The sequence below is a fragment of the Mustela nigripes genome, chromosome 1, assembly GCF_022355385.1.
Source record: "Mustela nigripes isolate SB6536 chromosome 1, MUSNIG.SB6536, whole genome shotgun sequence".
In the NCBI taxonomy this organism is placed as follows: Eukaryota; Metazoa; Chordata; class Mammalia; order Carnivora; family Mustelidae; genus Mustela; species Mustela nigripes.
The window spans coordinates 170,849,673-170,866,672 of record NC_081557.1 but is presented as its reverse complement, the minus strand read 5'-3'; the positions used below and the strand labels follow the sequence as shown (position 1 = coordinate 170,866,672).

General features: G+C 36.8%; 1 protein-coding gene and 1 long non-coding RNA gene across 3 annotated transcripts in view; one reads left to right on the top strand and one right to left on the bottom strand.

Annotated features, from left to right (window-relative positions):
* Positions 1 to 6,751, top strand: part of COL25A1 (collagen type XXV alpha 1 chain) — a 467,761-nt gene extending 461,010 nt beyond the window's left edge. Inside the window, exon 37 of the mRNA XM_059377104.1 lies at positions 1,595 to 6,751. Coding sequence (XP_059233087.1) covers positions 1,595 to 1,597 — 3 coding nt within the window. The 3' untranslated portion in view covers positions 1,598 to 6,751. The remainder of the gene's footprint in view (positions 1 to 1,594) is intronic.
* LOC132002100 (uncharacterized) overlaps positions 2,357 to 17,000 on the bottom strand; it is a 32,594-nt gene continuing 17,950 nt past the window's right edge. For both annotated transcript variants that reach the window (XR_009399757.1, XR_009399756.1), the window contains exons 2-3: positions 15,467 to 15,639; positions 2,357 to 2,436 (exon numbers count right to left, since the gene is read on the bottom strand). This is a non-coding gene — a long non-coding RNA (uncharacterized LOC132002100). The remainder of the gene's footprint in view (positions 2,437 to 15,466; positions 15,640 to 17,000) is intronic.

Genomic DNA, 17,000 nt, shown 5'->3' with positions numbered 1-17,000 from the left:
CATTGTTTTTGTACCACACCCAGTGCTCCATGCAATCTGTGCCCTCTCTAATACCCACCACCTGGTACCCCAACCTCCCACCCCCCCCCCACTTCAAACCCCTCAGATTGTTTTTCAGAGTCCATGGTCTCTCATGGTTCACCTCCCCTTCCAATTTACCCCAGACCCCTTCTCCTCTCTAACTCCCCATGTCCTCCATGCTATTTGTTATGCTCTACAAATAAGTGAAACCATATGATAATTGACTCTCTCTGCTTGACTTATTTCACTCAGCATAATCTCTTCCAGTCCCGTCAATGCTGCCACAAAAGTTGGGTATTCGTCCTTTCTGATGGAGGCATAATACTCCATAGTGTATATGGACCACACCTTCCTTACCCATTTGTCCACTGAAGGGCATCTTGGTTCATATTTTTTTATTCATCAGATTATTTTATTTATTTATATTTTATTCATTTATTTATTTATATTGTTTAATGTTTCACTGAACTTTATTTTGTGAGGTAGGATTGACAGGTTTACAGCAAAAAAAATGAGATTTTTTTTTTTTTAGTTAAGTTTTAAAATGCTAAAGAGGAAAAAAAAGAGAATCTTTAAAATTCTGTAGATTTTTTTTTACAAAACATTGGTACTCAAAAAAATATATCTGTTTGAATTTCAAGCTAAGTGAGAGTTTGCAGAAAAGAATACTTCCATAAGCACATTCTCTGGCATTGACATGACATACAGAAAATAGTGGGAAACTGTCTCCAAAGATCACAAAGTACCTAGCCTCTTAATCCCACCTCATATAGCATCTATTTTTTCTTGGAGCAAGAAAAACAAGTATTTTTAATTAATGAACTAGGCTTTCTACTTTTCTCATTGGGTTTGTTTTGTTTTGTTTGTTGAGTAAAAGTCAAAGTCCGCAAGATCTGCTCTGTAAGTGTGTATCTGAAAGACTGTTGCCCCCCAGTTCTCTCAGACTTAACTTTAATTCTAGGAAAACCTTAATAATTATGGCACTTCAGAATGAGCAAGCAGAGATTTACAGTATCTTAGATCACCTTAGATCTCCAATAGGGTTTGAAGACCTGAGAAGAGGCAGCTGTACCTGGCACACTGGCTGCAGCAGAGCAGGGCTAGCCAAAGCCAAGAGGAGATAAGAGCGGAAGGATAGTAGATAGTCAGGTTGGGTGACATAAACAGTGCCACGGAGGGCAGAATCCTCAGCCTCTTTCCCAGGGGCTTTTAATGTTTGGAGAAGATCATGTAAGTATAGGACATGTATTTTAATTATGGCACATATTTGAAAAAATCCTAATTTTCTGCTTTCCCAGAATCATTACTAAGACAAACACCACTAATTTCTCAGTGGCCCAAAAAAAAAAAAAAAAAGTGGGTTAAACCCAGGAAATTTTATTAACACCGGAGTTTTAGGAAAGTAATATTTGGGACACACATCATTTGGCTCATTAATTTAAAAACAAAAACAAAAACAAAAAACACTGTATTCAGGGTTCTACCAATTTTCTTAAAATAAATGTTAATTTGAGATTTTTATTCTAGACCACTAATTCTACGTATGTCTTTTCTGTTGTTTGTTTTTCTGCAGTGATGAATCTAACCTTCCGAGCATGAAGTTGTATATATAATGGTCCACTTTTTATATTTATAGCTGAAAATCGAATTGCAAATTTTACAAGTCTGAGATATGTTTACATAGAGCTGCTTCTTCCTGTTTGCAGTAGTACACATGTCCATCCTTTCTCCACTTACATCTGAAACTGGGCAATATGTGAAACCAGTGAGAAGCCTGCAAAAAAATATAAATCAGTATCTCTTTATCTTATGTGAAGATATGTATTTAAACAGATACATCAGTGATAGAGAATGATAGTTTTTGCTCTTTTCTGACTTTGGGCTTGTTAATTGCATGGACAAAAAGCACCATGAAATAGTTTACATGAAATTGTGACCAAATATGGACTCAAAACTATGAAATGTACTCTACTAACTGATTGTAGAGCCTGCCATCGCATCCCTACTCAACTTCACTGTTAGCATTGCTTCATGCCCACACCACCCACTGAAACTAACAAAAAAAGCATGACCGTGTGCCAAGCCTGTTTGTCATTCAGATGCTAGCATGCCACTTGATGAGTCCTCTGATCACATCTGAGCTTTTATTTCTTTTGTCATCTCAAGGGGGTTACACCATGGCTTATTGCCAAAAAGAGATAAGGTGGCGGAGAGCACACACACAAATGGTCTTGTATTTTGAGGGCGTTGCAGTCCCGACTGCAGACCTCCAGCTTCCAGGATCGCGGGCTCACATGGCCACCTTGGTTGAACTATCAAGGGGTTGAGCTGGTTGCCGCCGATCTTTGTCCTTGGGCTGCCCTTGACAGTGAAGACAAGGGAAGAGGACCAGTTCGGCATCCTGCGCTGTCTCTCCTGTGACCAAGTAGGAAAGAGGTTTACACACGCAGGCACCCAGAACAACAGACTTTAAAAAAATAATAATAAACTGAGTTCCAACAAGTGTTAATATGGGTGCTTTTGGAAACTGACAGAGGCATAGAGCACTTCTTTTGGGTAGGAGATTCTTGGAATGTCAGCCCCTGTTCCTGCAGACAAAGGATGCGTACATCCCACCAAAGGGAAGGGGTACCACTCCTGAGAATAGGTTGACTGAAATAACCTCTTCTGAAATTGTGGGGGAATGTACCCTACAAACTCTATTGAAGCTGATGCTCTCCTTTCTTCCGAGATCCAACCCATTTCAAACATTTTCTACAAAGTTCTAGAAACAGAAAGATATTTTTCATTCTTTTTTTATGCTTTTCTTTTCTAGTCCCAGGAATATTAAGAAAAGATTTGTTTCAGTTTTTGTCACATTTGTTTTGTACAATTTTTTAAAAGAAGGTCTTCAAATCCCAATAACTTGGTAGCAGTAGTCAAGCTGACTTTTTACTAACTTCTCTCTTGTTCTGAATAACTGAAGAGAATATAAAAGAAACACTGCTTTCAGTTCAGTCATTGTAAAGTATCAAAGTCAAGCAATTTCTTGAATTCTTTTTGACTTTTTTTTCATATGATGACTGCAACTTACATAGTGATCATCAGTTAAGTCAAGATTTGGTCACATTTGATAGTATTAACTCATTTCTATTTCTTATCATTCTATTTAGATTTAAGTTTTGTCCATATTTAGATTTCTTTATCTGTTTTGTTTTTTTTTTTACATTTCTAAATGTTTGTCTTAGGCACAGACCAAATCTGTGTGTCAGAAAGCTGTGAAATATAGTTGCCATAGAATATTTTTCATCTACTTGCTCAAAACTTACTTAATTGTATTAGACTGAGCATTTCTTTGCACAGTAAAGAGTTGGTGATATGTTTTGAAATGCTTATTCTGAGTGGAAGGGTTACATTAAGGGAAACACCATCAAAGAAGAGTATAGTCACTCTTTCAGCCCATAGGACAATATACTTTCTCTCCTGACTCAATGTCATTTTGTGGGAACATTTCTAGCTCCATTCATAAGTTTTCACCGCCAGAGGGAAAATTAGCTCATCACTGACTTATGGTGACAACAATTAAGATATGACTATAAGACAAAGATCTTACAATGCTTGGGATCTCTTTCATATTCTACAACCAAATGTTCAATTATACAAAATGCCTTCTTTTTATTTCTAATAAGTTTTTGAGATTGGAAAGATGTCCAAATTATTAGATCAATACAATTGGTAACATTTCTAATAACATTCCACACTTGAGGCCAGTTCGGCATTTTTAAAACAATAGAAGGCCTTTATTTTCCAACCATCTCTTGTTTGACATGGTTAGGAAAAAGTATTGTTCAATGTCTGAAACGATTTGTCTTACATGGTTTGGAAAAATGAACCAAAGCAGGTAGAACTACTGTCTCTTCAGGAAAACAAGCAGCAGTGTCTTGAAAAAATCTGGTGGCTATATTTCTTTCTATCTTTCTTTCTACTCCTCCAGTAGAAAGAGGTATTGAGATGAATCACTATTGAAAACTTGCGCAGCTTCAAAACAAAATACCTCAATATCAAGAAGAAACATTTTATACACACACAAAAAATTTTTTTGAACATAGCCCTTTAAGAATACCCTTCTGTCCTAGGTTATGTTGGGTTTTTTGCTCTATAACTGATTTGACAACATTGATTTTTATTCTATGAGTAAGAGAAGCTGTAGACTCCTATTACATTAATTTCCTTGAGAAAAACAAAGAGATGATTGTACTCTTCTTCTTTCAATGGAATTATTAGGTCTTAACCACCATGGATAACCTTGAACTTTTAGTTACTAAAATATTTCCAGCCATCCATGTTGTCATCAATATAGAGAATTCTCAAATATTGCCGAATGAACTAAAAACTTATGTCTGCTGGCATATGTGTTGGCAGATATCTAGTTTTCTTCAAGATTTCCAACCCTTAATTTGAGTTATTGGATAGAAGATTGAGAAAAAATATGTGAAAGACACATTGGAAATAAGTCAAGAGCTACTTCTATTTCTGATAGGCATCTTTTAAGGATGCCAAATCAGTATGTGTTTTAGCTTTAATATTGTTTTCCATTCATGTTGGTGCTAATGCATTTTTTTTTCTTTATGGACAATGCAACTCTACTATGGATAATTTCATTTTTCTGTTTAATAGCATTCCTAAACTGTTAGTGTGTGATTTTATTTTTAAAGTTCATGAATTTGCTGTAATATGTTTCAGTGACCAGTCTTTCCTAATGTAAAACAAAACAGTGTACCTAGAGATGATGTGTGTTTACTTGGATCATGGATCCTTTTATTTCATGTTCATTGCATATACCATATGCCTTTACCAACTTTCATCCTCATTTTTTTTAGCTTATTTCATTTGATGAAATCTGACAAAACCGATGTTAAAGAAGTCTAACACATTCATAGAGTACCTGACACACAAATATGCCCCAGTTTTTCTTCTAGCTTTCATTTTCATTATGAGAAGCTATCCTGGAGGATTTTTCTTTCTTGTTTGATTTTATAGAAAACATAAGAATATCTTGGATTTCTACCAAAAACAAAAAAATATGTTCTTGAATTTACTTTCTGTCCATGATGTTCTGATGGGACAGTAAAAACATATGCTTCTGTAGTGCATGCTAGAGGTCCTCTGTCTACACCATATACATATATCTGCTAGTTTGGAAAATGGTCAGATCAGCATGTCAAGACCTATGGAAAAATTGTCCAGTATCTTATGTTTTTATCACTTAAAAATGTGCTTAAATTTCCAAGGTTTTTTTTATATTACTATTGTACCATAAAAAGCTAATACTGCTTTTCATCCTTTTTTTTTTTTGCCACTATATATTATCTTACCCAGAAATGAGTTATGCTTGAATAGCAGGTGGTGTTTTAATCTTCTAGTAAGCAATCATAGGAACATGCAGAGATTGATATTTGAAATCTTGTTTTTCCTCTATGTCTTCATAACCAAGTTATATTAATAATTAACATTACTAAAATGAACTTTTAAATTTCTACTAAAACAAATTAAAAAAAAAAAAAAACCTCTGCTATCTCTGTAAAATCAAGTCCATAGCAACCTAATCATATGTTCTCAAAAATAATAATTAAGAATAAGCACCTGTGATTCTGGCAATTAAAAAATCTTCATTTCTAGTGGAATTAACATATCTGATCAATTATGATTCTGCTAAAATTATTTTAAAATGTGAGGAACTTCCGTCCCTACTTTTCCCCCTTTTTTCATATTGGCTAGATTTACTTTATGCTGTAGCAGAGATAAGCTTCCAACTTAAGCTTTTGGTGGATTTTGTTTTGCTAATCCAATACTGAAACATTTTAATGGTATTTCTGATATTTTAAATGTGTTTAATGCAGAAGATTCCCTATGCTGCTTTATTGACAGAACTGTCCTTTGGGGAATAGGAAGATTTTTTTCAACCTGATCTGTTGTGTTTGATTTATCGATAAAGTACCGTTTCTCAAAATGTAGTAGATATCCTCACATATCTCAGAAATATTAATAAATTGGATTCACAAAAGAATGTCTTACCTATTGTTGACATTTATGTGAATATTCTTTATACTGTTGTAAATGTTTCATGCGACTTAACATTTTAAAAAGATGTATGTATCTGATTTTCCATTAGAAAATATTATATTTTTATTTGTATTTTTTACATTTTAAAGTTCATCTCTATGTGCAGCTATTTTTATATTGCCAAAAAAATCACGTGAATACAAAATAAGAGGAAAATGCAAAAAAAAATATTTTGGCAAGCATTACACTGCATATTTTTCTTAACATTTTGTGGGCCAGTCTCTTGTAATTGATTATTCTAAGAATGTGTTGTGTCTTATCACTGTAAATATGGCACAAACCTGTTTTTCTCTATAGTGTACATAACTGAAAGCTTGAATGCTCCCTGTTTGATTTCTTATTTCAATTTCATTATAATTTCTCCAGCTGACATTGCTGAATCAAAAGACATGCGGTTTTTGATGTGCAGTTTGGAGATAATAGCATTGTGTTCAGTTTCTAATTTGTTTTTATTTGCTTTTTTAACTTGTTTTCAGGGTTCCTAGTTTGTGAGAAGTTGATCTTCAGAATTATTTTTACACTATTTATGACTTATTTTCATAATGTAAAAAGTGTGTAATTATTACAATATTAATCCAAACAATGGTAATGAATTGTATTGTTATAAAGCTTTATTGATGTTCATGGACACCTTGGCCTGTTTTCTCTGATTTAAACACAGTCCATAAAGAATTCTGTTTCATTCTTCTACAATATTGCAATGTCACCATTCCACTCAGTGCACTATAACAAGCTCTGGTGATTTTCTATTAGAACAACAACAGCAACAGCTAGCACTTTTGTTTATTAGATTATGCTCCTAGGTTGGGCTTGCCTTCCCACCTCACTTTTTCCTTTCAGGATTCTCCATTTTCATGACTTAAGCTTCCTTATACCCAACTGGCTCTTAACTCTACCACATTGAATCAGTCATTACTGTGTGAGTAAAATGTAGTGCATACCAGTCAGCTGAATGCATTGAATAACGAACGACTGAATGCCTCCACTAAAGTCACCAGTTGTTTCCCAGTCCTGACTAAACGCAGTCCTCATCTTTACTACCCTCACCACCACCACTGGATGAAGTTGCCCATAGCTGTCCTCTTTTTTTTTTTTTTTTTTAAGATTTTATTTATTTATTTGACAGAGATCCCAAGTAGGCTGAGAAGCAGGCTCCCCGCCGAGCAGAGAGTCCAATGCAGGGCTCCATCCCAGGACCCTGGGACCATGACCTGAGCCAAAGGCAGAGGCTTTAACACACTGAGCCACTCAGGCGCCCCTACACAGCTGTGCTCTTAAACACCCTTCCCTTTTTCAAACCTCCCCCCATCTTCTCTAATCTCCACTCTCCTTGCTCTCTATGCCTGATCTTGCATGCACAGAAGAAAAACCATCCACAGAAGAGACTTCATCGAATACTTCCACCAAGACTGAAAATGTATTCATATATTTACCATTAATTTCCTTCACTTCTATTATGATGGAAATTAATGTCGCTCTTCCCACTTAAAGCTAACCTCAGCTCCAGATGCTCCACTTCCACCTCAGGATTTGCAGGAATCGTGTTCTGTTATACTAATCTCTACTCTTCAAACTCCACCCTAATCACATTTAAATATATTCAATTATCTTCCATTTTTATAAAAGCTTTTCCTCAATGCCACGCGCCCCTTTAGCTGCTGCTCTCTCTCTTTGCTGTTTCCACTTCAGAGCTTGGAGATTGATTATATATCCAGTCAACCCATGCCTCACCTCCCATTAACTCCTCAATCCACTGATAAGCTCTGCCCCACCAGTCCACCTAACTATTCTCTCCCATAGTGAATTCCTAAAGTTCTAGAAATTAAGTTACCATCAAGAGCCCCAATCTCCCTCCAATCTCCAATTTTTACTGCATCTGCCTACTTCCAGATGTGCACTTCAAACTCAGTAGGTGCAGAACTGAACTTGCCCTCTGCCACCTGACCCTGTTCTCCCTCCTATGCTTTGTATCTCAGGGAATGGGATCACCATTCACATCATGGGCAACACCAAAACTTCCCTGTGATATCTGACTCAACCCTAACCCTCACCATCGCCAGTTACTCTCCATGGCCAACTGATTCCCTGGCTCAACATATACCAGATCTACAATCTTGATGGCATCTCTATGGTGAGAATTGGGTGACTTGTATCTCTTACCTGGATTACTACAGTAGCATATCTTACAATACAGTTGATCTTTGAACAATGCATGAGTTACAGATGCCAACCCCCTCATAGTGGAAAATCTGTGTATTACTTTTGTCTCCCCCAAAACTCAACTACTAATAGCCTACTGTTGGCCAGAAGTCTTACCAGTAACATAAACAACACATACTTTGTATGTTGTATATCTTATATACTGTATTCTTATAATAAAGTAAGCTAGAAAAAAAAGAAATGTTAAGAAAATATTAATGAAAAGAAAATACATTTATAGTACTGTAGCTATATTTTAAAAATTCTATATGTAAATGGACTCAAGCAGTTCAAATCTGTGTTATTCAAGGATCATCTGTAGTTGGTCTTACCTTATACAATAGCCAGAATCTTTCCCTGCTTAAAACTCTTTAAACTGAAACTCTTTGCTTCTCTCAGAATAAATTTCAGACTTTCTGTTTCTATTTATAAGGTTCTCTATACTCTGCCCATATCTAGTTCTCCAGGCTTACCCCTTATCGTTTTTCCCTTGCACTTTATGTACTTATGTACTTATTTTTCAGTTCTTCAATCAGGCTCTTCTCTGTCATTTCCAGGTCTTAACTCTGACACTTCTTCATCTTTTTTTTTTTTTTAAACAAAAATTCACTTCATCTCCCTCTTTTTTTTTTTAATTTAAAGATTTTATTTATTTATTTATTTGACAGAGAGAGATCACAAGTAGGCAGAGAGGCAGGCAGAGAGAGAGGAAGAAGCAGGCTCCCCGCAGAGCAGAGAGCCCGATGTGGGGCTCGATCCCAGGACCCTGAGATCATGACCTGAGCCGAAGGCAGAGGCTTTAACCCACTGAGCCACTCAGGCGCCCCCGTCTCCCTAACTCTTAACAATCCTTCAAGTCTCAGTTTAGACATTGCTAGCTCTGGGGAAAATTCTCTAGAACCTCAAATCTTGATTAGGCATCTCTCCTCTGTGCTCCCTTTGCATCTTCGAGGTCATTTATCACAGCACTTTTGACATGGTTTTTCTTTATAGAGGTGTATCTTTGTAGTTTGCTCTTATGTCCTTCATTCCAGCATGATACCTGGCATATAGTTGGTGCTCCACAAATATTTGTTGAATAAATAAGTGAATAAAAGCAATTACCCAAACGAATGCAGAACAGGCTATCCAAGGATAATAAAAACAACTGAACGTGAGAATATGCAATCAATGGTAAGCATATAATTCATGTTAAAACTGTTATGACTATTCCATTGTTTCAAACATGATAACAATGAATCCCTTGTCACAAAGGACATAATTCTATAAGCGTCTTCCTCTTTCTATTCTCTTACTAATTATAGTATCGGCCCTAAATAGTGACAGGGAAAAAAAAAAAAAAAAACCTTAAAAGAAACATTCCTCACTCTTTTTCGTCCAAATTATATTCTCCAGAAAAGAGATGCACTTTGAAATAGTAGTAGGTATTCCACAGATAAAGACATTAAATGCAAGACTACGAACTGGAATGTTTAGGAAAGGGACCAAAGGTATAGTTTCCACAGAACACAGTTTGGACACAGCTGTTTTACAGCATTATTTAACCTACTTCACTCAAAAACTGCTATAGCTCAGGTATGTGGGTTCTTCTCCTGTCACAGGAGTTCTTCCAAGGAGTGACTCTATGCAAAGCTGTCTTCAGTGGTAACGCCTCATTATTTGGCACTCTTTTCCACTCCCCATTGCTACCTTCAATCCCCTCTCATATCTCCACCCTAAAATGTACAAGGATTCATTTCTTAGCTTGGATTAGAAACTAATTTCAGTGTTGACCCAAATCCATCATTCAAGGGCAATGACAAGATCCAAGAGTAATAATGTTCCATTTGGGAAATGTGTTTCAACAGAGTACATAATAGGCAGTCAACCAGAAACTAACTTTTCTTGCTAAATTATGAATTTGTGCTTGCAAATTAAAGGGGAGGTTGGAATATGAGAAAAGGGAACGAAGGTGAACCATATTTATATTGAGCCAATATATCAAGTCACTGATTGAGAAAGTAGGAACACTGAAATGGTCAGATTGTAGAAGACATAGTTATTGACCCTACCTGTGACTGAAATGTTGGTAGACGCATAAAGCATCAAATATCTTAAGCATGTTGGGCTTCAATAACCATGGAGTTTCCTGAACTATTCTGCTCCATTCAGAAAATAAAAACAAACATACCCAAAAGCAAGTGACAGTGGGAAAACTGGGTAAAGGTGTTTGACAAGAGAATTTGTCCCTGGATAAATTTTAGCCTCATATTTTGCATTATTTGCTGTTTTAAACTTACTATCCATAATTCACTATGCATAGCTTACTACCATATTAGCTGTCACTTCTCTTCTTTAATTCATCTATTTTGGTGCTGCTCTGAGAATGCCACCACAATAAAGGTAACTTCCCTACTTTCAGAGCTAAAGGATTTATTAATTTTGGAAGATTCTTTCCTCCCTAACTCATTAACTTTCCCAAAATACAAGAAAGGGAAGAAGCCTAATTATATTATTCTCTTAACAGAAAAAGAGGGGGAGAAATATAAAACATTAAAAAGGGAAAATTAAGATATAGGACTTAATGAAATTTTCTAAGTACTCCTGATAAAAATTGAAATGGAATGAAGTTTCCTTAACCTGATACAGTAAACATCTTTTTTTTTTAAAGATTTTATTTATTTATTTGACAGAGATCACAGGTGGGCAGAGAGGCAAACAGAGGGGGAAGGGGGAAGCAGGCTTCCTGCTGAGCAGAGAGCCTGATGTGGGGCTTGATTCCAGGATGCTGAGATCATGACCTGAGCCAAAGACAGCAGCTTAACCCACTGAGCCACCCAGGCGCCCAGCATCTTTCTCTTTTTAAAAACCACTTAATTAAGGATATGATTGACATACAAAAAGCTGCATATAATTCATGTTTACAATCTGAGGAGTTTGGAGATACATATATACTCATGAAGCCATCACCACAATCTACAAACGTCTTTCTTAACAGCAAAAAGTTAGAAATATTCCCTTTAAAATCAAGACAGGAAATGGGTATTTAATATCACCATTTTATTAAATACTGTATTGAAAGTGTCAGCCAATGCAATTAGAAAAGAAAAAATAATGTAAAAGAGTTGAAAAGAAACAAAACTGCCTGTATTCATTTTCTATGACCAAATGTAACAAATCACCAAAATCTGAAACAATACAAATATATTATCTTGCAGTTCCATATTTCAGAAATCCTAAGAGGATCTCACTAGGGTAAAATCAAGTTGCTGGCAGGGCAGCATTCCTCTCTGAGGACTCTAGGGGAGAATCAATATCCTTGCCTTTTCCAGCTTCTAGTGGCTGCCTGCATTGCTTGGTTCTTTCTTCTGTCTTCAAAACCAGCAACATCAAACCAGGTCCTCCTGACTTTGCCACCTCTCTGGTTCTTCCACTTCTGCCTCTCTCTCCTTCTTTGAAGAACACTTTACATTCATCTTACTTGGATAATCTGGGATAATCTCGTTAGTCAGCTAATTGGCAAACTTAACTTTTCTGCCACTTTAATTCTTTTTCAGCATATAGCATACCATGTTCATCGTTTCCAGGAACTAAGACATGAATATCCTTGTGGGGGTCATTATTCTGCCTACCATTCTGCCATTTTTCACAGGTTATTCAACTGTGTGTGTAGATAAACCCAAAGAAGCTACAAATTATCAGATTTTGTAGTATTGATATCTTCTAAAAATTATAAATAGTTAACATAGCATTGATATTTTTAGATAAAGCAAGAGTCCTATTCACATCCCGTGTTTCACATGCTATACTACTAAGAATACTTGAAATTTTTCTCATTATGCTAATACTTAAATATGCATTGACTCCTATTTATCTTCAGAATATTATGGTGTGTGGTTTTTGCTGTTTTTACTGATACAAACTCGAAAGCTCTTTCTGATTGTATTGTTTAGTTTTAAGCTATTTGAAGATTTCCTGAGAGAGCATGTGACAAGATACTACGATTACATTCTGTCACACTGACTCCTCATAACACTGAAAACAACTATTGTTCTCCTTCTACAAATAAAAAAAAGAGCTGAGACTCAGAGAAGTTCCATCACTGGTTGTCCAGTCAATAAGTGACTGAGCAAGGACTTCTATGCAGGACAAACGTTACAGCTGTGGAGAACTCTACCACCTTACAGCTTCACTGCTCTGCCCTCCAGGAGGCACTCGGTGCCCCTACCATTTCCTCCAACTCTGAGATGACAAGACTCCTTATGTGATGAATGACAATAATCTTCCATTAATAAGTAATTATAATTACACCAAGTCAGTTAATAATAATAAAAAATTAATTCCACTGGTAAGTACTCTTTACACCCTTAGCTATTCTTTTCTTCTCAGAACAAAAGCTCTGCCTGTCTGTTATCATAGAGGCAAGTTTGCAGATAAGAAGGTTTCAGTCTGTACTGGGAACACGAACCATTTGTTCTTAAAAACTAAATGCTCTTTCTTGAATTTCAGTGACAATTTTACTGTCCCACAAGTTTCTGTATAGCCCCTGTACATAGGCCTAAGCACCAGTCATGAAAGGAAAGGTAATGTGGGATCTATGTGGTTTTCTTCTTGTGTCTCCAGCTCTACTGAGGTATAATTGACAAATAAAAAGTGTATACATTGCACGTGCACAATATGATGTTCTGGTGTGTGCACAGATTGTGAAATGATCGTGACCATCAAGCTGATTAATATATCCATCACCTCACTTAGTTGCCATTTCATGTTTGTGAAAGTGGTGAAAATACTTAAGATCTACTCTCTGAGCACATTTCAAGTATACAAACCCATGGCCTTTCTGGGCCTTCCTGTACCAGTATCATTGAAATAAAATACATTTTGTTCCACCAAAAACAATTTCAAGTCTACAGTATAGTATAGACAATTTCAAATCTACAATATAGTACAGTATAGTATAGTATACAGTATAGTATTGGCTATAGTACAGTATAGTATAGTATAGATATACTGTATATATATATACAGTATAGTATAGTGGTCACCATGCTGTACATGAGGTCTCCAGAGCTTATTCATTCTGCAGAACTGAAACTTTGTGCTCCCCATTTCTCCTAACACCCAACCCCTAGCAACCACGATTCTACTCTCACCTATTTTAGATTCCACATAGAGTGAAATCATGTAGTATTTGTCTTTCTGTATCTGGTTTCTTTCACTTAACCTGACATCTGTGTTCAACCATGTTGTCCAAATGGCAGGGTTTCTTTCCTTTTTAAGGCTGAATAATATTCCACGATATATATTTTTTTCTTCATCCATTCATCCACTGACAACACTTAGGTTATTTCCCTATCTTGGCTACTGTGAATAATACCATGGTAGTTTTCTTCTACTACCTTGTATTTAAAAATAGTGTCATCACCTCCCAAGACACTCAACAAGTTTCCTTGCATAAAGATAGTGAACTACTAACAGGAGAGAGATATGAGACTCTCAAGAATGAACAATTAGAGGGAAGGGCACCAAAAGACAGCTGTATAGGGGTGCCTGGGTGGCTCAGTGGGTTAAGCCTCTGCCTTCAGCTCAGGTCATGATCTCAGCATCCTGGGATTGAGCCTCACATTGGGCGCTTTGCTCAGCAGGGAGCCTGTTCCCCCTCTCTGCCTGCCTCTCTGTCTACTTATGATCTCTCTCTTTCTGTCTCTCTCTCTCTCTCTCTCAAATAAATAAATAAATAAATAGTCCAAAATAAATAATAAATAAATAAATAATCTTAAAAAAAGAAAGAAAGAAAGAAAGCTGTATTAAGAGTCCTTTACGTAGAGGCATTTTGTAACATTTTCACCCATGTTGTTATCAGTGTAGTTCCACCTCTGAACAATCTAGAACTTCAAGTGTCTTTCTCAGGCACCTCCACAGGCCAGAACACTTATATAACTCTGATACTTCGTGCTCCAAGTCTGGCACAATGAGGCATATTATATTAACAAAGACAAAGAGATTATTAATACCTAGCTTCGAATAATGGGTTTTTCATGACCAGTCTCTTCCTGTTCAAGTTCAACAGTGCAGAACTTGATTGACACTCAGTAAAAGTAAACTAAGAAAAATATTATCACAGATAACTGTAGCAGTATTTCTTCTGTCATATGACTCCCTAGCAACTCCGCATATAGTTGTATTCTCTTAAAGATACTGACTCTTAAGATACTTGACTAAAATCTATTTAGCTCCAAATTACAGCAAGAAGTCAGTAAATAGCGATGGTAATGCTTCCTCCGCAGAGGGGATGACCCTTCCTCATATGCCCTTGAGCTGCTTTCTAATACCAGTGATAGGTTTGCAATGAACCAAGAAAATGCTCTTATTCAAGGTCCTTTGAGGCCGGTGACGTGAATTTAAGCAATCCACTAACATGTCCAAACTTAACTAGTTCCTTGGCTTTATATAAAATGGGCACAGTGTGATCAAACTCTAATCAATTAGTTTTGCTCAACAAACTTGCAGAGGGCTGCAGACCAGCTCTGAAAATAAGACACAGAAAAATTCATGATCTATGCAGCTGATCCACATTCCAAAATATACAAGGATAATATTAAGATAGAAAACAATTGGGGCACCACCTGGGTGGTTCAGTGGGTTAAAGCCCCTGCTTTCTGTTCAGGTCATGATCCCGGAGTCCTGGAATCGAGCCCCGCATCGGGCTCTCTGCTCAGCAGGGAGCCTGCTTCCCCCTCTCTCTGCCTGCCTCTCTGCCGACTTGTGATCTCTGTCGGTCAAATAAATAAATAAATAAAATCTTAAAGAAAACAATAAAAAACAAGTTTCACTATATGATTAAGGTGCTAGTTTTATACTGAGGGTTTTAGAGGGGGTTTGGGGGTTGGGTGGGTATTAAGGAGGGCACGTATTGCATGGAGCACTGGGTGTGGTGCATAAACAATCTTGGAATACTGAAAAAAAATTACACTTAAAAAAGGTGCTAGTTTTGTTATATTTGCTATACTCAGAGAATATTTAGTCATTCACACTAAAATCACAAATTTGAGAAGTAAGAATCAGATAATGAAAAGGGATGCCTAGGAAGAAGCTGATAATCAGAATAAATTTAGCTAATGCTGAAAATATTCTGAGTTAAAACACATAACTGCAATCCATGTACCATGTGAGGCTGGTCATCGCAAGAAGAGTTTCCATCACATAGCCTTCCCTCGTTCACAGCACTTCCCTGCAGAGTATTTCTGAAGAATAATTACTTTTGGAATTCATCTTCCACTTGCCTTCTAAGGTGCTGAGGGCGCCTTCACATATAAAATGGAAGCAAGTAGAGCCTACCTGGAAAAAGAGACACAGCGTCAGTAAAATGTAAATAGGAATTGTTAGCAGTGGATTTCAGGACACTAATGAATGCAACGTTCCGACATTCAGAAATCCAAATCTGATTCTTCGATTAGGGCCCACCTTAATGCCCTCATCTCAACCTAATCATCGGCAAGGATTATTTCCAAATAAAATCACATTCACAGGCACCAGGGAATTAGGAATGCAACATCCTTTAGGGGGACAGAATTCGTCCCCTAACGGAAGAATAGAACAGAAGAGATAAGTTGAATACAAGTACAGCAGGTATCAGCCTGGGAGCTTGGCTTTTCCAGATTGAGAATCATGGTAGCCAGAAGACTACTGTGAAAGCCGGAGTCATGTTCTGGGAGTGACATGGATACCCTAAAAATAAAAGGTTTGGCATACAGCACATTGTTTCTGCCAGATACTTTTTAAAAAGAGAGGGTTTCGTAGTAAAGACATTTAGTTTTGGTATTCTACGAGGTTGTTTATTAAGAACAGATTCTTGGGGCACCCACGTGGCTCAATGGGTTAAGCACCTGACTCTTGATCTTGACTGGCGACTTGATCTCTGGTTGTGTGCTCAGGCCCTGTTATGGGCTACATGCTGGTGTGGAGCATACTTTATACAAAAAAGAAAAAGAAGAAGAAGAACAGATTCTTAGGTAACTGACATAGGAATTTACTTTTTCAGACTTCACCAAAGTCTACAAGCTAACAACTGGAACAAAGAGATAAATAACTCAGGGGCGCCTGGGTGGCTCAGTGAGTTAAAGCCTCTGCCTTTGGCTCAGGTCATGATCTCAAGGTCCTGGGATTGAGTCCCGCATCGGGCTCTCTGCTCAGCAGGGAGCCTGTTTCCTCCTCTCTCTCTCTCTGCCTGCCTCTCTGCCTACTTGTGACCTCTGTCTGTCAAATAAATAAAATCTTTTAAAAAAAAGAGAGAGATAAATAACTCATAACTTTGCATAGCAATCATGAAAGACAGTTTTTCAGCTATGAAAAGTCTGTGTGTAAACCCAGTTTGGTTTCTGAGCCTACTTATGTAGCATTTTTTCCATAAGAGTAATATATAAAAATGGATTTTTCTCTTCCAAGTTTCTCATACGTATTAAATTTTTGAATGCAAAAAAAGGATCACATAAGAGGCAAATAAAAGGCAAAATAGTAAAAATCATGTATAATTTTAATATTTTGCACTTTTTCTTAATGAGCCTCCTAAACCTATTTTTTTTTAAAGATTTTATTTATTTATTTGACAGAGAGAAATCACAAGTAGGCAGAGAGGCAGGCAGAGAGAGAGAGGAGGAAGCAGGCTCCCCGCTGAGCAGAGAGCCTGATGTGGGACTCGA